General features: G+C 54.8%; 1 protein-coding gene across 1 annotated transcript; it reads left to right on the top strand.

The window, feature by feature from the left end:
- Positions 1-12372: 12372 nt before the first annotated feature.
- Positions 12373-27187, top strand: DRD2 (dopamine receptor D2). The gene is made up of 7 exons (XM_036859267.1): positions 12373-12782; positions 17776-17885; positions 18945-19081; positions 20246-20436; positions 21342-21428; positions 23029-23356; positions 25094-27187. Exons 1-7 carry the CDS (start codon positions 12498-12500, stop codon positions 25285-25287), a joined length of 1332 nt encoding a protein of 443 aa, XP_036715162.1. The 5' UTR covers positions 12373-12497; the 3' UTR covers positions 25288-27187.
- The last annotated feature ends 730 nt before the right edge of the window (positions 27188-27917 follow it).

Consider the following 27917-nt stretch of genomic DNA (forward strand, 5'->3'; position numbering starts at 1 on the left):
GAAAGGAAACCCAGGAAGGAGCAGGAGGAAGGCGGGCTGAACTGGCCCAAAGGGATGAGCCTGGAGACAGCCAGCTCTCTTCCTCTCTACCCAGAATCCTGCACGTCTGCCCTCCTCTGCCTCACTTGGTCAAGGCAGCCTAATGCTCTGGAGACTCCAGGAGTGTCGTTTTCTGGAAAACATCCGGTTGCCTAAGGGCTCTGAGGACTCTGAGGAAACTTGGGTGTGGCCTGGACCTCATCTTCCCTCTTTATAAGGCTGTGAGGGGTTCCTAGAGGTCTCCTGTGAATACCGGTCTGAGACCTAACAGCCTGGTGAAGTGAGGTCCTGGACACGCCCTTGAAGGAACCCTGTTTGCAGTGAGATAAAGACATCGCTCTCCTGCGTGCATCTGGGACCTGGGCCCGCAGACCTCACTCCCTCCCACTCTAGACCCCTGCTAGACCCAGACTCAACCCCTGGTACAAGGAGAAGAGCCTGGGTCCTGGAGGCAGATACACCTGTGTTCATAAGCCACTGCACTTGGATGAACTGGGGCAAGTTACTCACCCTCTCTGTGCCTGTTTCTTCATCTGTAACATGGAAATAATATCTAATCTTATAGGGCTGCTGTGCAGGTAAAATGAAATGCATGTGCTCAGCGCTTCACACCGTGACCGGCATAGAATAGGAGCTCAGTAGCCGTTACGTTTGTCATTAAAGTGGGCATCCACCCCTACCTCCTGTCCCCACCAGCCAAGCCTCAGCCTCTGTGAAAGGGAAGAGACAGCCCATTAGACCAAGGAAGGGTCCCGGGGCTCCAGCTGCTGGACAGGGCACAGGAGTGATGGGGACGGGGGGATGGTCTGTCAGGCAAGAAAGGAAGTCAGCATTTATAACAAGGGAACAGGATCAGACGGGTAACCTGAAGGCTGGCTTACATCCGTGGTTTTTGCTGGGGGGGAAAGGAGAGTGGGTGGTGAGGTTTAAAGAGCAGACTAGGGCTTCCCTGGTGGCACAGTGGTTGAGAATCTGCCTGCTAATGCAGGGCACACGGGTTCGAGCCCTGGTCTGGGAAGATCCCACATGCCGCGGAGCGACTAGGCCCGTGAGCCACAACTGCTGAGCCTGCGCGTCTGGAGCCTGTGCTCCGCAACAAGAGAGGCCGCGATAGTGAGAGGCCCGCGCACCGCGATGAAGAGTGGCCCCCACTTGCCGCAACTAGAGAAAGCCCTCGCACAGAAATGAAGACCCAACACAGCCATAAATAAATAAATAAATAAATAAATAAATAATAAAAATAAAGGAATTCCTTTAAAAAAAAAGAGCAGACTAGATTTTTTAAAATAGTTTGTTATAGAAAAGTTTAAACATATACACAATTACAAAGAATAGTACAACGAACCCCAGTGTATCCATTACCCAGCTTTAACCACAATCAGCTTACAGCAGATTCTGTTTCATCTGCACCTTTCATCTGCACCATCTCATATTATTGTCAAATAAATCCCAGACATCATTTAATTTCAACTGTAAATACTTCAGTGTATATCTCTAAAAGATAAGGCCTTGAAAATAATTAATTGGAACGCGTTGGCCACACCTAAAAATTGTTATCAGTAATTCTTTAATATCATCAAAACATGTACTCCAAATATTCAGTAGTCTCATGAACGTCAAGGATCGTGAAAAGTTGGTTTCTCTTGAATCAGGATTCAAATAAGGTCCACATGTTGCACCTGGCTGATAGGCTTTTAAGTTTCTGTTATTATAAATGTTCTCTCCCCACCCCCGTTTTTTCTTTTGTTTCCTTGCAATTTATTTTTGGAAGAAACCAGGTCGTTTGCTGTGGCGCATGTTCCACAATCTGGATTTTGCTGATTGCGTTCCTGTGGTGAAGTTCTACCCCCCATTCGTCTTTGAGATACCGACACCAAATAGCTATTTGTGTGGGTGTCACAAAGTTAAAGCTTGCTTGCCACCTCACCCCCTTTCAGAAAGGGCTTTAGCCCTTGTGGAAATGTCCCCAGTGTCCCCAGAGCAAGCCTGCTGGAGCTGAAGGATGGGGGGACGTGGAGAGGGTCTTCCCGAGGGTTCCCAGTGGCGTGATGGATGTTGGCTGTTATTTGGACTGGCCCCTCTCTCTGTTTTTACGAGCAGGGGTGTCTTTTCATAAAGCAGAGCCATTTTCCGCCAAGTAGCGAGGACTGTTTTTCGTCCTTCTAGAGCAATAAGGTTCAGGATTTGTCTCCCTCTTGACTTTGAAGAGCATGTTTTCTCAGTTCTTTCCTGAAATTAAAGTAAAGGTCAAGGAGGCTGGTCTGAGCCCCCCCCCCCCTCCTCTCCGGCTCCTGCTGGAGGGCTGGCAGCTAAGTGGGCCTGCCTCCTGGACTCCTGTGACCCGGCCCAGGCCCCAGGGCAAACCGAGCTCAACTTCCCAATTCTTTTCTTCCCGGGGGGGGGGGGGGGGGGGAATTGAGGAGGGAGGGGAAAGAGAGAGAAAAGAAAATAGACCCCCTGGATTTGTGCCAGCCTGTAGACTCCGCTCTGACTGTAGATTCCCTGAGCAGTTTCTAGACGTTTCCTCCCCTCGATGTGCCCTTCCTCGGGAGGGGGTCCTGAGCCCCACGCCCTCCACTCTGCTTCGCACCTGCCGTTTGCTGCTCCGCACGTGAGCTGCCCCACGGCTCTGCCCCTTCCCTTGCACAGCGCCGAGCGCCCGGGATTCTTCACCAGGAGGCAGAGCAGGCAGAGAACGGTGCCGCCGTCACCCACCACTTAGCAGTACGGGAGCCGCACTCCCTACCCCTCCCCACCCTGAGTCACTCCCGCTACCAGTTAATTAATTTGTGACACTTTGACAGTTTGTGAGGAGACGTTTTTACGGAGCCATCGAAATCCACAGGGACGGGGCTGTCAGGCAGACACCCCTTCCTGCACGCGCTTCTTGTTCTGCTGCAGACCCAGGGACCCCAGGCCCAGCCCCCGGGAGACCCGGGGCGAGGCCAGGAGGCCCCGAAGTCCTCTCCGAGCACTTCGCATACCTAGGGACACGTGGCCAGACCCAGGGACACTGGCCACCCAGGGAAGAAGCAGAACCGCAGAGGGGGCGTCCGGGCTGAAGCCTCAGAGGCGAGGAGGCCCGGTCACCCTCCGCTCTGGTCTCCTGCTCCCAGACGAATTCTCACTCAGGGCCCCCTTTCCACAGCTGGGGGAGGAGCCGTGTGAGCCTCTGCCTGGGACACCCCGCCCCCTGCGGCCCCTTCGACGGGCCGAGTCTCAGCTGCGCCCAGTGTGCCCCTGGGAAGGCTTCCCAGCCGCTAGCCCGCGCTCGGATGGCCGGCTGAGGCTTCATGCCCACAGGGGGCGCTAGTCTAGACGCTGCGAAACCCTGGGTCCCCAGGCCTTCCTGCAGCCCAGGAGCCATCCCCACCACGCTCTGTGCTTCCTTTTCCTACACAGTTCAGGTTATCTCCCACCCACTTCCCCACATACCTACACTCGCCTTCGCACAGGGCGTTCTCTTTTCCTTTCAAGGCCTGTTCACACTGTGTTGTGCTCAGGGATGGCCCATGTGTACGGCTCCCCGGATGAGCCCCAACAAGCTGGGCATCCAAGCCCAGCTACCTCGTGACGGGGACCCAGGGGGCCAGGGAGAGATCTCAGAGGAGGCTCCTGGTACCCCATGAGGAGGACCCAGGGGAGAAACAACAGCCGGGGTAGAAGAAGACCTAGGAGCTGACTCCTTTACGCTGGAGTGAGATAGTGGCTCCTGTGGACGCCTCTCAGACGTTTACGGAGCACCTACCGTTGCCAGGCGCCCTGCCGGGAGGTGAGAAAACCATGATAAGATAAGACAGGTGTGAGCCGCACACTGGTGTAGCTCACAGCTTGGCGAGAAGCACAGACACTAAACAAATAGACAAGTAACAACTTAATTACACCTGTGATCACTGCCACCACGGAGCACGTGTGCTGGGAGAGCCTTGAGCAAGGGGACGGCTCGGAGCTGGAGCATTAGGGAGCCTTCCATGGGGAGGGGCTGTCCTGAAGGGTGGGAAGGAGGAGGGGGTCAGCCAGGACGGGCCCTGAGCCCAGGCGGAAGGGCTGGGCCTTGCTGGGAGTCAGGACACTGGAAGCCCAGGGGCGGGAGCAGGTGGTCCCTCTGCCGGTCGTGGGTGGATCTGACGACCGGAAGTGGAATGGGCGGGCGTCCCGGGGTAGCTTCTGTTTGCTGTGAGGTGGGAGGCGACGCCTGGCCCGGTTTAACTCCCCTGACGGCCCTCGAGAAAGTGCCCACCATCCTGGCTCCAGCTGGGTGGAGCCAGACAGCAAGAATGGGAGAGAGATTTACCCGAGCTGTTCCACCCTTTCTAAGGAAACCTGGGCAATTCTCACCAGAGATAACCTAAGTTCTGCTGCCGAGCTGCACCTGTGGAGCTTCAGGCTGGACCAGGGCGGCTCGCCAGGCCTGGCACCTGGGGGTGGCGTCAGTGTGTGGCCTCCCTTCCCCCCAGGCCACCACAGGTAGAGGTTTCCCCACTAGCCTAGGTCTCTTACAGCAGTCCAGATCTGTCCCCAGCCCACAGCAGCACTCAGGTTCCGGGGGGTGGGGGGGGTGCGGCAGCACTGGGAGAGTCTCATTCCCGAGCTCGTGGAGCCTAGGAGTTCTTGGGAGCTGGACCTTGCCTGAGCCCCGGAGGCTCCCACGCCAACAGCTGCAAAAAAGCAACCTGTATCTCTTTCAGCTGCTGCTGCCTGAGCCAGACCCACGCCTCACCACCCAGCTGCCCTGTGCGGGATGCCGGGAAAGATGCTCAGGGCAAGGAGAAAGATGCCCACCCTAGCCTCACAGCTCAGTCTCCCCTATTCTCCTCCCCAACGTTCCTCTCCACTCCTCCTGCTACCCCTCCTCCCACAGATCCTTCCCCACCTCCCCAGCCCCCAGCTGGGCAGCCTTTCTGCTCCTTAGCCTTTCCAGGTAGCCAGGTAAGACTCCCGTCCATCCACCACACCAGCCTTCCCAAGGTCTGGGCCCAGAAGGCTCTCGAGGCTGCCTGACCCAGGGCTCTGGGAACCCCCTGCTGAGCCCACCCTCCTGGGTTCAGTAAGTGAGGCCTCATTCGGTGACTCTTCTCCTTTTTCCTTTGGAGAAAGAAGGAACTCGGGGCTTCTCCCTACCGTTTCCCCTCCCACCCTTCTTTCCCAGAGCGGCCTGAGGAGCTGGGGAAGGTCCCAGACCCAAGTCACAGCCTGGACCTTTGTCTGGAGGCGCAGAGGGTGACCTGAGTCACCAGGGTCGTGGGGAGGAGCCCCTTACCCCTCACTCCCAATTCCCAACCAACTCCAGCAAGCTGCTTTTGAAATGCAAATGCGAAGCACTTCCACCTGCCCCCCCCCCTTCTTTTTCATTGAAATGCTTCAAGTCTCAGAAAAGAGGGAAAAATGATGTGTTTAAGACAGCAGTGTCTCACCCGCCATCAAGCCCGATAAGGGATTGTTAAATTTTAATTAGACAATTTGATTCCTTTAAATGCCAACCTCTCGGGGGAGGCAGCACGAGGGAAACAGGTTGCTTGAGTTTATACAGCACCAAGCGTTCCTTGCCCCCCTCCTCCCAGCCGGCGCCCCAGAGTTTCGCTGGAGGATGGAGTCAAAACCAGAGAATGGAATCCTCTCCTCTCTCCTCCCGACCACCCAGCTCTCCTCCAGGGTCCCAGGTGCCCTAACAGATTGACCCTTTTCGCCCCACCACACCTGGCTAGGGACCAGGGAGCGCGACCTCCAAGTCCCTCCTAAGAGAAAATACCAGTTTAGGGTGTCAGCCTCGAACTGTGAGCTCCAAAGGAGTTTCTCTCTTCCAACACACTTGTGAAAAGCTGTTTCTATTTACAGGCTGGGGATTGGCCACCCTCCTCCCAGCTGCAATATCTGCCTCATCCCCCAACCCCTGTGCAGTGGCTGGTCTGAGCACGGTGGGCTGCTGGCCTGGGCCGCCTCGGTGGGCCAGCTTAGCCCCTGGTGGCTGTCTGGGCTCACACAGCACTCCTCAACTTGAGAGCTAGCTAGTTTTCAAATTAGAGCACACACAGAAAATGCTAACAGTTGGAAAGCAGGTAGGGTAATGGCAGAGGCGCTGGGGGCTGGACACACCTGGGCCCACGTTCCACTTGCCCCGATAACCCCATACAACTCCATCATCCCAGACAGCTCGTGAGGGAGCTCTGTTGTGTAGGCTCTGAAGAGAGCAGGTGTCACAGCAGGCTAGAGTTGGGCGGGCCATTAGGGAGAACTTGATGGAGGGCTACTGACCACCAGCGTGGATGATTCCGGATGATCTTTCAGTAGGTCTTTGCCCTTCTGCGTGGAGGCAGGGCAACGAGTCCTGGAGACACACGAGGCCCAGGTGATTTCTGGCACCCACACAGATGGAGTTTCCCTGTGCTTCCGGCTCCCTCCACTTTCCCACGTGCCAGGGCAGCTGAGAAAGAAGAGCCTAGGTGGTCCCAGAGCATGCCTGGATCCTCATCTGGGAACCTCTGCTGGCGGAGCTGGGGTGGCGAGCAGCAGTTGCCCCCCTTTGCTGCCCAGGGAAGGTGAGGATGGTACTCTGGGGGAGAGGCAGCTGCTCCGTGAGTGAGGCCTGCATCCGCAGGGGTCTTTGTCAGCTCAGGCTGCCTTCATCAAACACCCTAGACTGGGTGGCTTGAACAAGAGAAATTTATTTTCTCATAGTTCTGGAGGCTGGAAGTCTGAGATCAGGGTGCTGGGACAGTCAGGTTCTGGGGAGCCCTCCCTTCCTGGCTCTCTCATGGCTGCTCCCCACTGTGTGCTCCTATGGCAGTGAGAGAGGTCAAGCTCTCTTGTGTCTCTGCTTATAAGGGCAGTCATCCGATCGTGAGGACCCTACCTTCATGACCTCCTCCTGACCAAAGGGCCCATCTCCAAAGAACATCACATTGAGGGTTAGGACTTCATATGAATCTTGCCGGGACACAGCAGCAGGCTCAGATCATCCATCCCTCTCCGAGGAGATAGGACCCAGTCGCTAACCCCCTAAGAGCTTAGAAATGGCTGTGACTCTGCATGTGTTTGGAGCTCACTAAATGACATTGACTGGGGACTGCAATTTGGAGCTTTTACGCACGAGGCAGGAGCCACCTGGGAGGAAGGTGGAGGTGGCATGTGGAGGTTGGTGAGCAAGTTGATCATATTTTCATAATCCCAAATCAAAATGCTTGTTCTCACAAAAGAAATTTTTTCTATGGTATGTGATCTTATTTATCTGAGGTCTTTTAACTATAAGAATAATTCTCCTTGGGTCATACATTTAGCCAATCTCCTTTTTTAAAAAGATCAAGAAATTTGGACCATCCTGGCAAATCCAGGGTGCCAGCTGTTGGGTGGCATTTCCCACCTACAGGAGCCCCAGAGTAGGCACTGATCTCACCTGGCTTCTCCAGACCCGGGACCAGGCCAGATTTACCTGGAGCTCTCCCCTTCCCCGACAGGCACAGGCTCTGACACAGGTGGAGAAGTCTGAGGTGCAGGGCAGGGGCAGGGATCTGAGGGGTCCTTCGGGTGCCCTTAGAGTGAGAAAGACCACAGCCTGACCTCTCCTTTGTGCTTTCTTCTGACTGATGCCCCTTGGAGCCCTGGGCAGAAGGAAAAGAGGAGGGGCTGGGGCTGGAACAGGGGGAGCCTGGGGACCAGCAGGTTTTCTCAGGCCTCCTGAGAAAATGCCAGCAGAGAAATGCCAGGAGGTCACTATCTTTTATCCATTCTAAGATGCATATCCTCTCTAACATTCTGATGTCTCTGAAATCAGAACGCATTTTCACAATCAACCCCATCTTAAAGCAGTATCGGAGTTAGATGGCATTTTTTTCTTTCCTAGGGGTACGTAAGACAATGGTGCATCTTACATTTAATTCTGTCTTAAAGCCTAGGAAATATGGCAGTTGGTATTACAGTCTCTGGTTAGAGCAGGTGGCCTGGGAGAGATGGCTCTTCCAGGCCAGCTGCTACCCCATCCCGAGCGTCTCTCAGATTCATCCTGCAACCACAGCCCAGGAATACACTTCGTCTTTTCTTTCCTTCACTCCTTCCCAAGGGCTCGATTGCTGCATCTTGGAATCCTCCCTTTGTCTAGACCTGCAGAAATCTACAGAATTCTCAAGGATAAGTGGTAGGAGGCAACAGGATGTCACAGGAGGAGCCCAGCAGGACCTGTGACCCTGATGGGCTGCATTTGGACAGTGCCTGTCACTTCATCTCTAGGAGCCTCAGGCTTGTTGTCTAATTGCTTGTTTATTTAGCCTGGTTTGGTTTTTCCATGAGGGTTCGCCTGTGCCAGCCACATATGCATCATCTTACTTAATCCTCACAACAATAGTTGCTCTCCCTATTTTGCAGATGGGAAAACTGAGGCTCGGGAAGGCCAAATAATCTGGCCAGCACCCCCGAGCTAGTAAGGCTAGAGTTGGGATTTAACCCAGGTGTTTTGGTCTTCAGCTCCTATGTTATACTAGTGTCTCTTATGCCGGAGTACCCCATCTGTGGAGGTGGGTTTGCTGACGCCCGAATCCCGGATCAGCCTGAGAGCTAGCCGGACAGCCCCTGGGGGTGAGAGGTGTCAGCCCCAACTCGGAAGGACACAGGAGAAGCTGGAGCTCACCCTGGGCTCTAGTTAATAGAGTCTACAGGTATTTAGGCATATTCATATTTTCTCATTTTTTCTACAATGTAATTATATTACATTTGTATCAGCAAAAAGCAACAAGAACAATTGAGAATAAATGCTCAGTTTGACAATTAAATGCATGAGGCCTTTCCAACCTTGGTGAGACTTTCTTTGCAGAGTAACCAGCACCGCAAAGGAATAAGCGTTAACCACCAGCTACCACCCCCTCCGCCGCCCCCAACCAGCAACGCTCACATTTGCCATCGAAATTGTACCCATAGTGTAAGTCTCAGCTGAAGTTCTCCCCTCTCCAGGAAGCCTTCCATGAACACTCTGGCTGTGCCCACGCGCACGTGTTCTCTGGTGTCTGACTATCCCTGTATCCCCAATAGATTTCCTGTGTGCTGCCCTCCTCCTCAGTCTGCTTTCTGGGGACCAACATGTAACACCCATGATATTCTTGGGCTGCATCTTTCTTTGGTCACTTGTTGATCTGATGGGTTATGTTAACAGTTACATTTCAAGTGTGGAGGGGTTTTCTTCCCAGTTGGACTCACAGAGCCTTTGATTCAATTCTGCAAACAGCTGTTAAACACTTACTGCCTGCAAATCACAGCATTAGGAGTCGGAAGAGAAAAATAAGAGAGTATGCTTTTTTGTTTATTCCACAAATAAGATGAGGCATGAGCAAGACACGGTGTAATCCTTGAAATGTTTACACCCCAGTGAACAAAACAGACACACAAATGGGGAATGTTCCAGAATGGAACCATGAGACAATGCCTTGGGAGCCCCAAGGAAGATGGGAGATGGTCCAGCCAGGAGGACTTGGGATGGATTCCAGGGCAGGAGGATTCTGAGCAAGGCTTGCTTTGAAAGATGGGTAGGGATTGGCCAGTAGGGGCAAGGGAAAAGAAGTTTTCCAGACACCTCTCTGATTTGTAGAGTGGAGATAAGAATTACAAGCCTCTGAGGTTATTTTGAGGATAAATGAGATAGCATATCAAAAAAAAAAAGAAGAAAACTTGGCAAACTATCATCTCCTTTGCAAGCAGATGAAGCTGTCATCACAGGGCAGGGTCAGGATTCTGCTGCAGAAACGGTAGTCTGGTTGGGCATGGAGAATGGGTGGGGTGGGGGAGACAGGGTGCTGAGGGTCCCCATCAGATGCTCCTGGCCCTACCCAGAGAGGGACTAAAGAGGTGGGAGGAGGGGCAGAGAGGAACAGTCAGGATCCTGGGGGAGGGGAGTGTGTCTCCGAGTCTTCAGGCCCCTGACTGTGCATGGCGCGATGCTTTATGCCCAGCAAGCTCAATAGACGCTGATTGAGCAAATGAATGGCGGGATCAGCCCCTGCTGCCTGATCAGTACATACATGCAGGTCTCCCTCTGTGTGCTCCAAATGGGAAAAGGTACCAGCGGGCTTTGCCCAGTGCAGCATCAGTAGGACATAGTGTTTCACTACCGTGGAACTGGAAGACTTGTTGCGTGGTGGCATTCCATATCACCCCACATGGAATTAGGCATTTTGTTTTCTCTAAGGGGCTCCGGAGTGGTGGTGCTGGGTTGGACATCATCTGTACTCCTCTGCTGAAAGCTGGCGGAGCAGATATGTCAGGGGGACGAGGGTGTAGAGGTGGGCAGACCCTTCTCTGGCATCCCCTCTGACCCATTGCGGCTGGCGTGCCCTCCTCCCTGACTGGGACATGGTACCACGTTCAAATCGAATGGCATAAATTGCTGGATTTCAAATCCATTTGGGTAGCAAAGCACCTGGAAGTCGTGGGGCTTTGTGTGGAATGCCTTGAAATACTGATCATTTAGTTCCATTGTGTGAAATAGGAACACTTTTGTTAGCAGGAAAGCCAGCTATATTATATGTGCATTGTGTTTCAATCACAACCGAAGCACAGGCTGTCATGCTCATCAATGCCCGCTGCCTCTGAGCCCCTCTGCTTTCTTTTCTCAGTGAGCAGCATCACCAAGCCTCCAAGAGCGCAGCGCAGAAATCTGGAGTTATCCTCGTCTCCTTTCTCTCCCTGCTTGCCCCCTCCCCTCTCCCACGCCACATCTGTCCAATGACCAAATTCCATGAAATTGACTTCCAAGTTAGCTAGTGACTCTGAACACGCCTCTCCATGCTCATTCCCGTGCCTTCATTCAGACGATCACCATCTCACCTGAATTACAGTCACGACCTCCCTGCCCGCTGACATCCCCTCTGCACTGCACAGCCAGCGACCTGTGCAAAGCAGCAATCCAGTGGAAGTCATTCCTCTGCACGCAGGCTTTCAGGGGCTCCAAGCTTACAAGACCCATTCTGGCCCATGAACAGCCCTCCAGTTTAATTTTCCCCAGCTTCACCATCATGCCCTACATTTTTAGCCAAACAGAATTATTCGCTGTTTGGGACCATGTTGTGTCCCAGACTCAGTTGCCCGGTTAACTCCTCCTTCTACTTCATCTCTGCTGACGCCTCCTTCAGGAAGTGTTTCCCCCCGGAGATGAAACGCCCATTCCTCAGGGCTCTCAGTGCACAAATACAGAAACTCATTAGTTCTTCCTTGGGTTCCTGCAGCTGGTCCTGCCACCCCACTGAGTGCCACACTTCCGTTCTCTACGCAGCAGTCAGACCCTTCTCTCTGAAAGGCACATCTGATCATGCGGCTCCTGCTGCCCTTAGGGTCAAGTCTAACCTCCTAGAGTGAATTGCAAGGCCCTCTGTGCTCCAGCTGTCCCGAATCTCCCGCCAGCCCTCCAACATGGCAACTACTCTCCAGCTCTGAAATTTGCTTACCTGCTTCCTATATTTGGACCCTTCCCCTGGCTCCCAACTCTTTACCTGACTACATCCTTCAAGTATTTCTTTTTTTTTTTTAATTTTATTTATTTATTTATTTATTTATTTATGGCTGTGTTGGGTCTTGGTTTCTGTGCGAAGGCTTTCTCTAGTTGCGGCAAGTGGGGGCCACTCTTCATCGCGGTGCGCGGGCCTCTCACTATCGCGGCCTCTCTTGTTGCAGAGCACAGGCTCCAGACGCGCAGGCTCAGCAGTTGTGGCTCACGGGCCCAGTCGCTCCGCGGCATGTGGGATCTTCCCAGACCAGGGCTCGAACCCGTGTCCCCTGCATTGGCAGGCAGATTCTCAACCACTGCGCCACCAGGGAAGCCCCAACCTGAGTACATCCTGTAGGTGTCTGTTGAACATCACTTCCTCAGGAAAGCCTTCTTTGAATCCCTAAACTAGGTTGTGTCTCTCTCCCCATTCCGTTTCTGAGCGCCTACCACCCATAGATTTAATTGCTTGGTTCATTGGCTATTGTTTCTTTTAGAACATGAGCTGGAGAACTACGTATATTTTGTTCCTGACTATGTTTCTAGCGTGATATAGAACAATGTTCAATAAACATTTATAGAATTAAGAATGAATGAATGCATATTTCTAGTCTTACCACTAGAAGCTGGAACTCCTCACTAACTTGTGTGGGGCATGGGATGCACTTAATTTTTTGTTGAATAAATGGGTGAATGAATGATCAGCTCTTTTCAAGATCATTTATTTTATTATAGTTAAAAAATTGTACTTTCTCATTTGTTTTACCATCTGCAAGAACTTGCTAGCAGAAGAGTGGCAGCAGGCCCCAATGTTTTAAAAAAACTGGGGGATGCAAACCTTAAATCCTGAGGCTGGAGAATTCTCTTTTAACCTCCCGTGGTAGGTTTTAGCCCCGGAGCCCTCTGTGGGTGGCCGCATGCTTTGGGAGGCCCTCCTGCTTACTCCCTGTGTCCGTTTCTCCTGGCCAGAGCCTGGCTACCCAGTGGCCCCGCTGCTCCCATGGATCCGCTGAACCTGTCCTGGTACGATGACGATCTGGAGAGCCGGAACTGGAGCCGGCCCTTCAACGGGTCCGAAGGGAAAGCCGACAGGCCCCACTACAACTACTACGCCATGCTGCTTACCCTCCTCATCTTCGTCATCGTCTTCGGCAACGTGCTGGTGTGCATGGCCGTGTCCCGCGAGAAGGCGCTGCAGACCACCACCAACTACCTGATCGTCAGCCTCGCTGTGGCCGACCTCCTGGTGGCCACGCTCGTCATGCCCTGGGTGGTCTACCTGGAGGTAGGTCTGGGCCCCTGCCGTGCTCAGGCGCCTTCCCCGGGAGAGTCCATCCTCCCTCCAAGAGTGCGCCTTCTCGGGTGGGCCCTTCCTCCACTCTGGGCTCAGTGTTACAAAATGGGTAGGTCGTCTCCTTATAACAATCCCGACTACCAGTTGTAAGGCGCTTAGTAAGTGCCAGGCCTTGCATCGGTCCATCACATACAGCATCTCCCCACCGAGCCCTCGCGGCATCTTCTAGAGGGTGAGCCAGACGGTCAGAGAAGTTAGGTGACTTCTCCAGCCTCACACAGCGGCTGGAATTCGGGCCCCAGGGTTGGTTCATTAGGTCGTGCTGAGCATGGGAGTCATCGACAAGGATCCCTGAGGATGGCAGTGGCTCGTGCTCCCAGGCCTGAAATCTTCATCCTTCTCTCCCCACTTCAGAATGCGGGCTGCCGCTCCCCGCTCTCCCTGCTGCCCTCCCCGCTCCTCTGTGTGTCCTAGCCTGTGTCTGGGACCTCCAGGTCAAGGCCGCTGTGAACTGTGCTGTACCCCCTTTCCTTGGGAAGGACCGCATGGTGACGCATTGCTCGGCCGGGAACAGAGCCCGGCCCTGAGCCCGGAACAGTGAGTAGGCAGCCCCTGCTGTGGGCCAGGTGCTGCCGGGCATTCCACAGACACATACTCAGCAAATACTCGTGCTGATTCTGAGTGGATATCATTCTTCTCACTTTAAGGAAGAGGAAACAGAAGCTTTGAGAAGTTGCCCGTCTTTACCTGGATCACACAGCAGAGGGAGAAATCACTGAGAAGTCCTGAAGTGGGGACCCACCTCCAGGAGGACACTTTCCAGGGCTGTCAGGCAGATGAGGGAGGGCCTGGGGGATCTGGTGGGCACAGGCTGGATCCTGCCACTTTCTCTGCCCTGGGTTCTGGGGTGGAGTCTGGATTCAAGGGAAGCTGACCAGGCATTCAGGAAAAAGCCAATGCCAAGGTCACTAAGATCTCTGAGCTGTTACCTCCCCACCCCGGGCAAGAGGGGAATTTACCTGTGCCGTAGAGACAAGCCCCCTGCCTGGGAGGGAAGGCTTCCACCTTTCAAAGAAAACACAAAACCTTTGTAGGTTTGAGCAGAGGAGACATGTAGGAGAAGAAGCGGAGGTGGGGAGGAGAGGCTGGTCTTACGGTCTCCATGTCCCCAGGGGCTCCTGTTGTCACTACCACACCGACCCACATGGAGCTCTGGGCCATCACTCCCTTGGTTTCCTTTAGCACGGCTCAGACAGGCTGGAACTTTCAAAATGACTGGAATGTTAAGAGACAACCAACAAGAAACAAACGACAGATACAATACAACCTAAAAGCATACAGGCGCCACCGGCCAGCCGTCCAATTATTCCACGACTCCACGTTTGTGGGGACGCCTAGACTCTGTCCATCCCACATCCTGTCTGAGGGCTTCTCCCTGAGGAACCCCTTCTTGATTCTTACACTTGTTCCCCTCCTGCTCCCTTGAAAAGGAGGATCCCAGGCCGCAGACCATCAGGTAAAAAATGATGGGTATCTGGTCAAGCAAATAACCTCTCCGTGCCTGGTTTCCTCATCTAGAAATGAAGATAATCACAGTGCTTATGTCATAGCATTGTTTGAGAATCACATGAATTAATATATGAAAAGTGCTTAGAATGGCAGCAGGCATATAGTAAGCACCATGTAAAAGTAGTCATGACAACGGTGATGAAGATGAAGATGCTGATAGATAGCCACACCTCTGCACATTGAAGCACCCTCCTCATGCCCAGGCAAAGAGGTGCCCTCTTCCAGAGGGAGACTTGCTCTGCCCAGGACTCTGGGCGTGGGATCTGGGGCTTCCAGACCCACCACCCCTACCCAGAGCCTCTAAGGGAGAGCCACATCTGTGCTTTAGGGCTCCTAGGAATCTATAGGTTCTCGACACACATATTTTAAACATACCTGTTCACATTATTTTAAAGGTGAAGCTCAGTGTTTCAGGGGAGGGTGAAGAATGGCATCTCAGAGGGCAGTGCTCAAACTCTCCCATCAAACAAGAGCTGGACAGTGGGCCCTGCGACATTGTCTCGGGTACTTATTGTCCCTAGAGAATGTCCCAAGTGGAGTCTCACCCTATCCCAACATCCTGTTAAAGTATCCTCCCAACCATATACTGTACCCTCTCCAGAGACACTCTCATTTTCCAGAATTTTCCAGCCTGTTCCATTTCCACGGATGTTAAATGCCTCTGATAGCCTGCCATGCTGGCATCCGGCTAGGTGGGGCTGGATGTGCATCAGTTATTCTGCTCAGTATATGGGAAGCACGCTAGTTTTGGAGTGAGAAAACCAGGTTCAATTCCTGACCCTACCACTTTCCACCTGGAGAAACCGAGAGAAGAGAGCCAGGGTCTGCTTGTCTGCATAGGCCATTTTGGCCTCACAAGCCTTTGAGGGGAGGCTTTGCCTCGTGCATTTTCCAGAAGAGCAGATGCAATTGAGAAAGTGGGCAGACTCAGATCCCCGTTCTTGACTCACTCAGTCAACAGGTATGAGCACATCTGCGTCCTGCCCCGTTCCTAGGGCCGGGCTCTAAGGCCTTGGCAGGGCCATTATAGTGCAGCCCGATGGAGATGACAACGGAGCAGCCTCCACAGGAGATGTGGGAGCACGACGGGGCGGGGGGCACAGGACCAGGCCTGGAGGCGTTGGGGAAGGCTCGCAGGCAGAAGTGATGCTTTCAGAAGAATTATCCCGGAGAGGAGCAAGGCACTTGCACTCCAGGCAGAGAAAAAAGTGTGCAAAGGCCCAGAGTGGAGTATAGGGGCAGGGGCATAGCTGGCTGGAGGTTTCGAGGAGCGGTGGCCTCTGAGGTTTGCTGTCACATTCCATAGAAATGAGTGTAAAATGTTGGGAACCGTGCCTGACACATGTGTACAAGTCATTGTTAGGATTTAGCCAAGGCAGCTTGAGGCCCATCCCACAGGTCTCATTCTGTGCAAGGATATTGAGGAATGTTGTCCAAAGGTGCGGAGGAAACAGCCCTGGAGTGGGGCTAGTATACCTGGGGGATGGTGCTCCCTCTGTTACTAAATTACCAGGTGTTCTTGGGCAAGTCCTTTTTCTCCCTGACCCCAAGTTAGTCTACCCTTGCAGTTACAATCTCTCCTTTCCCACTTGGTGTTTATCTAGTACTTTTTACATAATCATCTCCTCTTTTGACAAGCTAGATTGTCCCTTCCAAGGCAGCTCAGGAGAGAGCATAGGATGTGCTGCCCAAAGAGCTTGCTTGAAATTCCAGCCCTGCTGCACACTAGCTGGGTGTTCTCCTGAGCTTCATTCCCTCATCCAGGAATGGGCGTAAGCAATCCCCTCTTGTACAATAAATGAGATAAAGTATGTGCCCACAGGAGATGCTCTATAAACAGTGGCTATCAACACACTTTCTTGAGCCTTTGATTCAGAAGCCCCTAACTGCGTTCTAGAGCAGCTGCTCCTGGTACCTCGGAGGAAGCCCCGCCTTCTTCTGTCCTCCAGGAAGGCTTTTGGGGGGCAGGGATTGAGAGCTCCCTGAAGACTGTGTCAGGATTGTTCACCACGGTGCCCCAGAGTCTAGGACAGAGCCAGACGCATAGTAAGTTGTCCAATAAGTGTCTGTAGAAAAGAAGGCAGGGAGGACGGAAGGAAGCAGGGAGGATGGAGAAGACGGCCCTGATATTGCAGACCTAGATCCCCAGGGGAATGAGAGCAGTTTGGAAATACTAGTCCTAGGAGGGCGCCAAGGTAGAGCACAGACCACGTGGGCCTGGGACCCTCCCAGTAGTGTCTTAAAGGTAGACTCTGTTGATGCCAGGGAAGCCCCGTCTATCCCCTTCCACCTGTGCCCACCTCCCTGGCCCCCGGATATCCAGCTCCTGCCCACCTGGCCAGCGTGGCGACACGAGAGGTTTCCTGTCTTCTGGGAAAAGCTGCAGTTTCCTCCATCACTGTGCTTAAATGCCAGCAATTGGTTTTATGCCTGAGAGCAGCTAAGAGGACAGGGCTGAGAGTGAGCATTATAATTAGCCCTGCTGCCCTGCTGTGCCCCACAGAGTGGGAGCTCTGCTCCCGTCACTGGGAGGGGGATTTCCTGCTCCTCTTTTCTCCAATAGGTAGTAGTGCAAGTTGTGTCTCCCTGTCCTGACTCTGTCCTCAGGGATGGGGCCTGCTGCAACCTTCCACGGCTGCCAGGGCCAGCCTGCTGTGTGAGTGTGTGTGCCTGTGTGTGTAAATGGGAGGTGTCGGGGTGTGGGTGTGCATGGGGGGGGGTATGAATGTGTGTGTCTGTCGGGGAGGAAGAGGGGTGCAAATCGCTCTTCCCGTGAGCTGGACTCCTCATTTTACACTGAACCAGGGATGTGTCGTTACACACCTTCCCCGGCCCGTCCTGCTTTTCTGAAAGCTCTAGCCCGGGCTTCCCTTCTCTTACTCTCTAAGTGCAGGGAGGAGCAGAAATGTCTTCACTGCTTCATAGTCACCGTCTTCACCATTGTTCTTAACAGACACTTGCTGGGTCCCAACTCTGTGCCATACACCAAGGAGCAGCCCGGCTCCCCTAGAAACCTGGGCCAGGGCAGGGCAGAAGCTGAGCTGAAAGGCCTTAGGCGAGTCACTGCACTTTTCTGAGGTTCAGTTTCCTCACTGGTAACATGAGGATCGCAAGGTGTTCACACAAACGTTTTACAGGTGAGGGTTCAAAGCTGAGGCCCTTGAGTAAGTTGGTCATCTTTCCTCTAGCAAACTTCTTGGCGCAAAGTGGCCTTATGTGTCTAGGAGGAGAAGGGGCCGGGGCAAGGGCCTCAGACACCGGTGGGTACAGCTCCCCATGGCTGCCCCTCTCCTCCCTCGGCCAGAGCCCCGCGAGACCCCCACGGAGCCCATGGCCCGATCTGCCCCGGGACACCGAGATACAGTGCCTGAGCCAATCTCCTCTACCGTCCACCCATCATGTTGCTTTGTCCTAGGTGGTGGGCGAGTGGAAATTCAGCAGGATTCACTGTGACATCTTTGTCACTCTGGATGTCATGATGTGCACAGCAAGCATCCTGAACCTGTGTGCCATCAGCATCGACAGGTGAGCCCAGCCAGGATGGGAGAGGTGAGCTGGACCGTTCACCTCTTGGGCTGCCCCGCCTCTTCTGCAGGGTCAGGCTCTGTCCATGAAGCTATACGGCTGGCTGTGTGCCTGTGAGCCCACATGTCTGTGTGTGCATGTGTGCATGTACGCGTGCACGCGTGAGTGCGTGCACGTGTGTGGGAGAGGACAGACCCCTTAAAGGGAGACTGTCTATAGACAGTAATGCTACCAAGAACACCCAGACAGGGACAGGCATAGAGGAGAAAGCTCCTGACCTGACTGAAGCCCTAGCCCTATCACTTCTTACTTACATGACCTTGGGCAGATTGTGGATGTTTTCAGAACCCTAGTTTCATTGTCTAGAAACCAAGCATGATGGCACCTGCCCACATGCGGGTCTTGTATCTGGTTGTGCATTTTGCGCCCAGCACAGGGCATAAGACAAAGGGGGCCCAGGTTCTGCCCACCTTACTAAGCTCTATCCCCAGAGCCTTTTACTAATTTGCACACATGGGCCACATGGGCTCCCAGAGGCCCTGGCTCTACACCCTTTGCCGGATTCTTGGAAGATGAATGGAACTAATGTCTCAGAAGCGCTGGGTAGGGCAATGTGTGGCATCATAAACAATTACCATTGTTATTATTTTCTGCTGAATGAGACCTAACCCTTGCTCTGAGGGTCCTGGCTACCAATCTATCAACAATCACTTCTACGCGCCATGGGCCCAGCACAGGTGCAGGGGGTACAGTTTCAAAGGTGCAAAGACCCAGGCCATGGCCCCTCGAAAAGCCTAAAATCCAAGCAGGGAGACTGGAGTGGCAGATATGGTCCAGGATTGAATGGTAGCCGGTCAGTCATTAAACACTTGATTAGAAGTCACCAACTGTCCTTGCTGTCTGAGTTTGGGGCAGGAGAGGGTCGATTTAGAGTAAACAGGAGGTGGACCAACTTTCCATCCTCCCAAAGTGGGGTGTCTCTGTTGTGCCAATGTTGTGGAGTGAGTGGTCCCTGGGCCTGCACCCCAGACTCAAGGTTCCCGCCCCGCGCCCTCACAGGTACACAGCCGTGGCCATGCCCATGCTCTACAACACGCGCTACAGCTCCAAGCGCCGAGTCACCGTCATGATCTCCATCGTCTGGGTCCTGTCCTTCACCATCTCCTGCCCTCTGCTCTTCGGACTCAACAACACAGGTGAGTCCTGCCTCTGGTTGCCTGGGGCTCAGCTGGCCCCAGCCCTGGCCCTGTGCAGGACCTTGAGGGAGCTGAACCCTGGTGCGGACATGGGTGGTGACCCATCAGGAGCCTGTTCGCCACCTCGGACTGAGGCCAGGCTGAGTCTCCTGGGCCAAGCCTGACTCCGAGTTGTACCTGGTAAGGTCAGAGAGGAACAATGGCCTGGGGCACAAGGGAGTTGGGTGAGGAGTGGGGATAATGCTTCAGGAGGATGCCTGGCCATTTTCAACTTTGTTTGAATTGAAGCAGACCAGACAGCCTTGCAAAATGCATGTGTGTGCCTGTCTGTGTGTGTGCACACAGGGTAGGAGGCTGCTGGGCCTCCATCACCCCTGATAATAGTGTTTGTGTAATGAAGCTGAAGCCTCCGGGCCGGCCAAACCCAGGCCAGGCCTGAGCCACCTGGAGCAGGAAAGGTAGAAACAAGTAGGAGGCTAGCTCACTGTGACTGTGTCCTGTGCAAGGCAGTCAGGAGCGCCTCCGACAGAAGAGGCACAGCGACCGTCAGGGAGATAGATGACACCGGTGTGCCTCCAGAGACCATCACCGGACAGGACACAAGGAAGACTTGAAAGCATGCGGTTCAAGATCTAAGTGTCATGGGAATTCCAAGAAGCAGGAATAGGGCTAAACGTGCTTGGATTAATCTGGAAAGGCCCTGGGAGAGAGGATAGACATCTGCTAGATCTGGAAGGGAACTTGGAAAGACATTGGAACACAGGTGAGTTCAGCAAAGAGGATCAAGTCATCTTGTCCCTAAAACTAAAAGGTGTCAGACCTCCCGCCAATACACAGGAAAGGCTAAAATAATAGGTTACTCTTCTTCTACCATTTTCTTCCGTCATTTTGTCCCCAACACCATGGCGCCACTTGTGTGCTCATGGATGACAAAACTAATGACGAAGTAACAAGGGGATATTAATGGAAACACTTGGAAACAGTCATCACAGCTTAGCTTTTTGCTCATGGTTGTTTTTAATACTCTGATTTATGCTGCACATTTATTTACATTTAACGTTTCCAGGCCGCCTTAGGCGTCTAGTCATATTCTCGGTAACTGGGAAGGCACTGTGGCCCGGGGGGCCTGCCGACACACCCACCTGGGGCTCTCCTCCCCCCCAGACCAGAACGAATGCATCATCGCCAACCCCGCCTTCGTGGTCTACTCCTCCATCGTCTCCTTCTACGTGCCCTTCCTCGTTACCCTGCTGGTCTACATCAAGATCTACATCGTCCTCCGCAGGCGGCGCAAGCGGGTCAACACTAAGCGCAGCAGCCGGGCTTTCAGGGCCAACCTGAAGGCCCCGCTCAAGGTCCCGAGATCCCCTCCCCCCATGTCCCTGCCTAACCGTGACCCGGGGGTGCATGGGGTCCAGGCTGGAGGAGCTCCGAGGAGCTGGGCGCCGGCAGATCTCGAAGGCTGGGACCTCAGTGGGCGACTTGAATCTCCAGGGGTCGGAGGCGGGGAGGGGGCGGGGACCACCTGGGAGGAGAGGACTTTGCATGGAGACCAGTGTCTGAACCCAGCAGCTCCTGGAACTCCACGTCTCTGCTGTCCTCCCTTTCTCCTTTCCTCACTCTGGCCCTTCTGCCTCCCTTTCTGTCCCTCTGAGGCCTCCATACCACCTCCTTTATCTCCCATGCTCTGTCCTCTTCTGTTCAAACCTCCTTCTACCTCACCTGCTCTCGCCTACTTCCCTCCTCTGCCTCTCTTTCTTTTCCATACTTGTGTCTTGTGACTTCTTCCCTCCGCTCAGCCCTCCCTGAGAAAGACGGTATGTGGGCACAGGAGGAACAAGAGCTTTGGGCTTAGACACATCAGGTTCAAATCCTGGCACCACCACTTTTTTGCTGAGTGACCTTGGGCAAGTTGCTTAACTTCTCTGAGCCTGTTCCCTCATCTGTTAAACGTGAATCAAAATACAGATCTCACAGGGTGGTCTTGAGGATTCGGTGTGAGAGGGACTGAGCATGCCTAGTAGGGTGCCAGATCCTTAGTAGGTGCCACATAAAAGTCAGGGCCCTGTTGTCCCTCATCCTGCCCACCTCTTCCCATCACAGTACCGAACCTCACCCTTGCCTCGATTGCCTCCTCAGGCCCCCACCCTCCTAATGTCTGCCCTTCTCTGAGCTCCTGTGCCCAGTCTGACTACCCTGCATTGGGATTCTGTCGCCAGCCCCCTCCCCGTCATGACCCATGTGCTGGCTCACTCCACAGGGCAACTGCACTCACCCTGAGGACATGAAACTCTGCACCGTTATCATGAAGTCTAATGGGAGTTTCCCTGTGAACAGGCGGAGAGTGGTAAGTGTCCCGGTCAGGGACGTGGACCCTGGTCTCTGCCTCTAGGGAAATGCACCTGCCATGATTCTCGAAGACCTCACCAGCTGGTCAAAGGGATAAGCACCTCCCAGGATCCCCCACTTTGTTTCAGCTGAGGCCAGGCTTACCACACACACTCGTAAGCAGGCATGGAGCAAGACAGCTCAATTCTGCAAGGCACAGAGAGGGACCCGTAGCCCAAGGAAATGGCTGGGAGAAAGGACTTGGCCATGTAACAGTAACAATAATAATAATGGCTATGACCATTAACTGAGCACCTACCATCTTCCTAGTATCTCATCAAATCCTCACGGCGACCCTGAGAGGTAAGTGTTCTTGATCTTATGGATCTTCATTTTACAGAAGAGAAAGAGGCGCTCAGAGAGGTTAGGTAACTCACCCAGGCCAAACAGTTAGTGAGAGAGTGAGTAGTCGAGTCCAGACCTAAGTGACTCTCTGAAATCCATGCCTGTGTTCTTTCTACTTGCATACGCTGCCTTACAGACAGGCAGGTTCTGGGGCTGGAGGCTGGGTGCTGGGGGAGGAGGGAGCAGAGTGGCATGGGGCTCCCGGTGAAGTGCAGCCTGTAAGGAGAGCCCAGAGATGCAGAATCCCAGCAGACCCCAGGGTCTGCTCAGTGAGAGTAGCACTAGGGTCCAAGCAGCAGATGTCCCATCCCCTGGGGTGAGAAGAGGATGGGCCAGGGAATCTACAGAGAGCTGCACGCCAAGTCCAGGTCAGGTGTTTCCAGGAAGCAGGGCCCCTGCTCTTCACTTGAACATTCCCTGTTCACCTGCAAGGGCAGGACTCCAAGCAACCATTTGAGATAGAGGCCGAGACAGGGACTCAGGATCGGGGCACCTGGGCACACAGTGAGGCTGCGTTTCAGAAGCTCAGGCTGAGACCCTAAGGCCTGGAATAAGGGAACATGAGGAGGGACCTGAGGCCAGGGCCCTCAAGATCAGCCCAGCCAGGAAGATGTGGGGACCCAGGGGTCCACCCTTCGGCCCCTGCATCAGTCTACCAGGAGAAATGGAGCTCACCTGTGAGTGCTGGTACAGGTGCCTCGGGTCAGCCTGACAGCCCCTGTTTCAGCCTGGCAGGAGGAACAGGGCTGCCCTCGTGCAGTTAGAACATGAGGTCCTGGAGGCAGGCACTGAACGCCAATCAGTAACTTATTCCCGGCAGCCAGCTGGCGCCTGGCACTTAGCTGGCACTCAGCGAGTGTTACTCAGCTCATAAAAGAGAAGTGCCTAGGTACAAAGCCCCCACAGAATGGTGGTGGGGTCGCTGAGGCTGCCTGAGGATTGCTCTGCGAAGGGGGCCAGGGGTGACCTGGCAGGCGGGGACTGCCTTGGGCCCTGGGTCCTGCACCCAGACAGTCCCTGCCTCCCAATGACCTTCCCCCTTGCCTCTCTGGCAGAGTGACCCTGTGGTGCTTGTAGGAGGCTCCGTAGGGGGATAATGAAGGGCTGGGTGGGGCTGGGTGAGGCCAGGTGAGGCCAGAGGGGCCGGGTGAGGCTGGGTGGCTGATGGCTGAGAACTTGCCTGGCGCTACCCAGAGCTCTCTGCCTCTGTGCAGGAGGCTGCCCGCCGAGCCCAGGAGCTGGAAATGGAGATGCCCTCCAGCACCAGCCCGCCCGAGAGGACCCGGTACAGCCCCATCGCGCCCAGCCACCACCAGCTGACCCTCCCCAACGCATCCCACCACGGCCTCCACAGCACACCTGACAGCCCTGCCAAACCACAGAAGAACGGACATGCCAAAGACCACCCCAAGATTGCCAAGATCTTTGAGATCCAGTCCATGCCCAATGGCAAAACCCGGACCTCTCTCAAGACCATGAGCCGCAGGAAGCTCTCCCAGCAGAAGGAGAAGAAAGCCACCCAGATGCTCGCCATTGTTCTCGGTGAGTCGGCCCTAGCTGCTGGACCCCGGCTGAGAAATGGGCCCATTACTGTAGGTCCCATTACTTACCATTGCTCCCTAATCATGGCTGGTAGGTCACAGGACTGGCACTTTTCAGGCACAGGTCAAGCCCATTGACATATCTGACTAGGTAGATTCTATAATTATGCTCATTTTAAAGATGCAGAAACTAGGGTTCAGAGAGCTTTTGTAACTTGATCAAAGAGGATACAGGATTTAAACTCAGGCATCCCCACTCCAGAATCTGAACTTGACCAGTTTACCGTAATGACCCCCAGAACCTCGTGACCCTGGGGAGGTCATTTCTCTCTCTCATCTCCCCATCCGTAGAGAGGAGGTTACTGTTCAGGGTTGTCGTGGTCATCAAATGATACACGGTGGTGAAAGCATTTTACAAACTACAAAGCCGTACACACAAGCGTTGTTAATATTGCTATTGTTGAGGAATCAGGAAGTTCACTTGCCTCAACCAAGACCCGGTGGGACCAAAGATGTGAACAGTCAACGGGGCTGTGAGGGGGCCCCCGATCTAAATGAGAGTGAGTGAGACAAGGCTTTAGAATAAATTCTCTTAGAAAACCAGATAATAAAGGTCAAGAATCAAGGGCTGGACTGATAGGGGTGATGGGGACAGGATGGAGGGACTGATGTGTCTCTGCCTTCCGGGCGGCACCCAGGGTAGTTGTGACACCCATCCACACCCACCATCCCTTTGGCCTCCCAACAGTCCTATGACACGAGAAGGACAGGTGTCGCTGTTCTGGTTTTACAAATGAGAGCTCGCGGTCATAGCAGGTTAGGGGACCAACCCGTGATCACGCGGCTGGGAGAGGCAGAGTGGGCTCCAGCCCGGCCCCCTGCTCCAGTCCGGGGGGTCTCTGCTTTGCGGCCCTGCCCTTCCCAGGCACTGCTCCATCCCCGGGGAATTCCCGTGTGCCCTTGTGGCATTCTGTGCAGACGGTGCCTCCCCACGGAGCGTCCCACCAAACAGGAGGTCCTGAGTTAGGCAGGCAGAGCGGCGGGCAGGAGGTCAGACTCGTGACAGCCTTGTGTCCCCAGGCGGGGATTAGCAAGGGGTGTCCACCAAGGGCTGGGGAAGCTGGGGGAAAGCGTAGCAAGAGCCTGGCCACTTGGGGACCTTGAGAGACTGGAGTTCAGATCTCGGCTTTGCCACCAAGAGTGGAGTGGCCTTGCGCACATCACAGAGCTGTTCCCGAGCCTCGGTTTCCCGCCTTCCTCGTGGGGATGCCAAGAGGACTAAGCGAATGGGCATCCAGCTCCCCCTCTGGCCCCAGCCGCGCGCTCCCCACGGCAGTGAACAAACTCTCCACTCCCAGCTTCCGCGGAAGGTCGTCTCAAAGACGACGAGGCGGTAGAGTAGATATATCCATTTCTACCAGCTGACCTGTGTCAGGGTGTTGAGCGTTCGGATTTGTTGTCAAGCCCTTTAACCTCCCCTATGAGGTGGGTATCGTTATAGACACGGCACAGGCAGGAAAACGAGGCTGAGGGAGGGGAGGTGACTGCAAACTGGGGTCAGAGGCAGGTCCAGCATCCAAGACCGCGGCTCCCCCTGCGCTGCTCTTGCAGCCTTGGTGCCTGGGCGGGGCCTGAAGCATGTGATCCAGGTCCTCCCCCTCTGCCCCACCCGGCACAGCCTCCCCACCCAGCCCCTCCCCGGCCCCCGGGCACCCCTGACTGCCCCCCTCTCCCCCAGGCGTGTTCATCATCTGCTGGCTGCCCTTCTTCATCACCCACATCCTGAACATACACTGTGATTGCAACATCCCGCCCGTCCTGTACAGCGCCTTCACGTGGCTGGGCTATGTCAACAGCGCCGTGAACCCCATCATCTACACCACCTTCAACATTGAGTTCCGCAAGGCCTTCCTGAAGATCCTACACTGCTGACCCTGCTGCCCACCTGCACAGCAGCCTGCTTCCCAACTCCCCGCCCAGCGGCCCTGCCTCGGGCCCTGGGAGCCGTGGGCCGGGTGGCGCAGGGCAGACTCGGCCTTCTCCTCGCCCGCAGGCCCCGCGGTGTTAGCTTGGCTCCACGGCCCTCACTGACCGCACACCCTCGCTCTGCCAGGGCAGTGCTAGAGAGCCAGGCACGGTGCCAGCCCTCGGGCCGGACCCCTGGCTCAGAGGCAGCTCACGGAGCCCCCTCCCACTTCCAGACGCCCTCTCCTTGGCACCAAAGACACAGCCGCCTTCTCTGACCTTTCTCTGGGGCTCTGGGGTTGCTGGGCCAGTGTCAAAGCTCGGAGGCCATGCTGGCCTGGTCTTCACAGGCCTGCGCTGGAGCGGGCAGTGGGGAGCGATGGACAGTACACACCCCTCAAGGCCCACACCAGGGAAGCCAGAGCTCTTGCCAAGGCCCCAGGCAACTTCAGGCCAGGGAGACCCATGTACATACCAGGTCTGGATGGACCCCAGAGAAGCCCAAGCCAAAACTTCACCTCTTCTCCCACCTGAGCCTGGCAGGAGCTGCTACTTCCATCCACAGCAGTGGGTCCCGACCTCACCCAGCTCCCCGTGAGGTTTCCATACTCCAAGAGCCCAGGAGGGTCTGCGGGGAGAGGACCACCCCTACCCCAAGCCCACTCTGCTGCCCCCCTGACGGACGTGGGTGCCTCTCTGTAGCAAATGTTGGGCCAACCTGGGAGAGCTGGCAGGGAAGGCGGGCACGTGACACGTCTGGGGCTTGGGTTGGGGGTGTCTGAGGTCCTTTGGGAGACTGCCCCTGACACCCTCTGCCGCAAACCACGTCCTTTTCTCTTCCTTTCGCCTCTCCGCTCTCCAGTCCTCTTGGCCCCTTTTCTTTCCACTGCCTCCGCCTTAGAGGAGCCCATGGCTAAGCGGCTGCTGAATACCGTTCGGCCTGCCCTGGCCCTGCCAGAGGGAGGAGGGGAAGCTGCACCTTGGGGGAGCCCCCAGGCCCCAAACTCTGTAACATCACTACACATGCTCCAAACTAATAAAACTTTGACAAGAGTCACATCCAGGGCCCCTCAAGCGGAGGGTGCAGTGTCACCTCCAATCTCTGCATCCGGTGTGGCCAAAGCTCCGTGTCTGTGCTGGGGGTCAGAGTTGGAGAGGCCTTCTGCAGACCCTCCAGAGAAGGTGGCCCTGGCCACCATCAGAGGGTACAGGACTTTGGGGGAAAGGAGGAGAGGAGCTGCCCCAGGAGGGCCAAGGAGAAGACGTGTGTGCCTGTCTGTTTCTCCCCTCATCCAGTCCTCTCCTCCCGAGAGGACCTGAGCGCCCTCAGAGCTGCTGTTGGGTGGTCCTGACCTTCAACCACCAGCCAAGATGGAAGGGGAGAACGTTTCCAGTAGGAATCCTGCGGCGTCCCCAATGGTCCCCTAATTGCCAGAGCAGCAGGGTCCTACCAGAGGCAAGTCGGGCTATCCCCACTTTCCTTCTCCTCCTCTCCAGGTCCTGGCACCTCTGCAGGCCCAGTCCGTAGCCCTGCTCGCCCACCAGGGCAGAGAAGGCTCTGTGGGAAAGGTGGCCTTCGAGGTGCGGCTGTGCCCACGTCTGTGTCTGCCCCTTCCCCTGTCTCGCATCAGGACCCCCTTCCTCTGGGGCAGGCGGGGAGGCCCTGCATGATGTGGCCTGGTGTCCTCCTGCCTCTTGGCCTCCAGACCAGTCACAGCTCCAAGCCTTCTGGGGCCACGACTTGGCACTGACCCAACAACAGAAATTTGGCTTTTTAAAAATGAAATGTAAATCAACCCCGTGAAGGAGGAATATTCTTACCACCTTGAGAATAACAGCGGTGATAACAAACAAGGTGCTGGCACCCACGGGCTCAGGCTCCGGGGAGCTGTCAGGGCATAATTTGCATGCTAAATACAATATTTTTAGCACCAAAGTTTGGAGCACTTAACTTGCCCTGAACACTTAATTATGGACTTTGATCTTCTCCCTGAACCTGAATGTAGCACGAAGCCCTGGGAGAGGCTCCTGTCCCCAGAATACCCGATTCCAGAAGGTGGGCAAAACAGGCTCCTAGTCTAGCTGGAGCGGGGGTCAATAACCCAGTGACCCCCTCCTGCGGAAGGCATCAGACCCCCAAGGGGGCTAGAGCCCCCCCCCCCCAGAGACCTCTCAGCTCTGTTACCCACCCCATAGCCATGGCGCGCGTGTGCACGCATGCACACACACACACACACACACACACACACACACTCAGTCTATGAATGATCTTGACCTGGATGGGAGCTTAAAAGCTCATCTTATCATTAGAAATCTCAGGAGGTCACATAGGTTTATTAGCTGTGGGAGTTGTAAGAGATGACGAAAGGATGGAGAGAGAAGAAGAGAAGAAGGGAGGGAGGGAGGGAGGGAGGAAGGAAGGAAGGAAGGAAGGAAGCAAGGAGGGAGGGAGGGAGGGAGGGAAGGAGGGAGGGAAGGCAGCCTGAAAGCAGTTTGGAAAGAGCACTGACAGGGAGAAGAGGGGAAGAGGGCAGGCAGGGGCGGGAGGCGGGGCAGGGAAAGTTGCCCACAGCTGTCATGAAGCTTCAAGTCTTTCT

Source organism: Balaenoptera musculus, chromosome 8, assembly GCF_009873245.2.
Source record: "Balaenoptera musculus isolate JJ_BM4_2016_0621 chromosome 8, mBalMus1.pri.v3, whole genome shotgun sequence".
Classification (NCBI taxonomy): Eukaryota; Metazoa; Chordata; class Mammalia; order Artiodactyla; family Balaenopteridae; genus Balaenoptera; species Balaenoptera musculus.

What these genes read in the sequence shown, in the direction of transcription:
- DRD2 (XM_036859267.1), top strand. Translation starts at nt 12,498, where the DNA reads ATGGATCCGCTGAACCTGTCCTGGTACGATGACGATCTGGAGAGCCGG. An exon ending in CCTGGGTGGTCTACCTGGAG is followed by an intron (nt 12,783 to 17,775) that starts GTAGGTCTGGGC and finishes GCTTTGTCCTAG; the next exon opens with GTGGTGGGCGAGTGGAAATT. An exon ending in ACCTGAAGGCCCCGCTCAAG is followed by an intron (nt 20,437 to 21,341) that starts GTCCCGAGATCC and finishes CTCACTCCACAG; the next exon opens with GGCAACTGCACTCACCCTGA.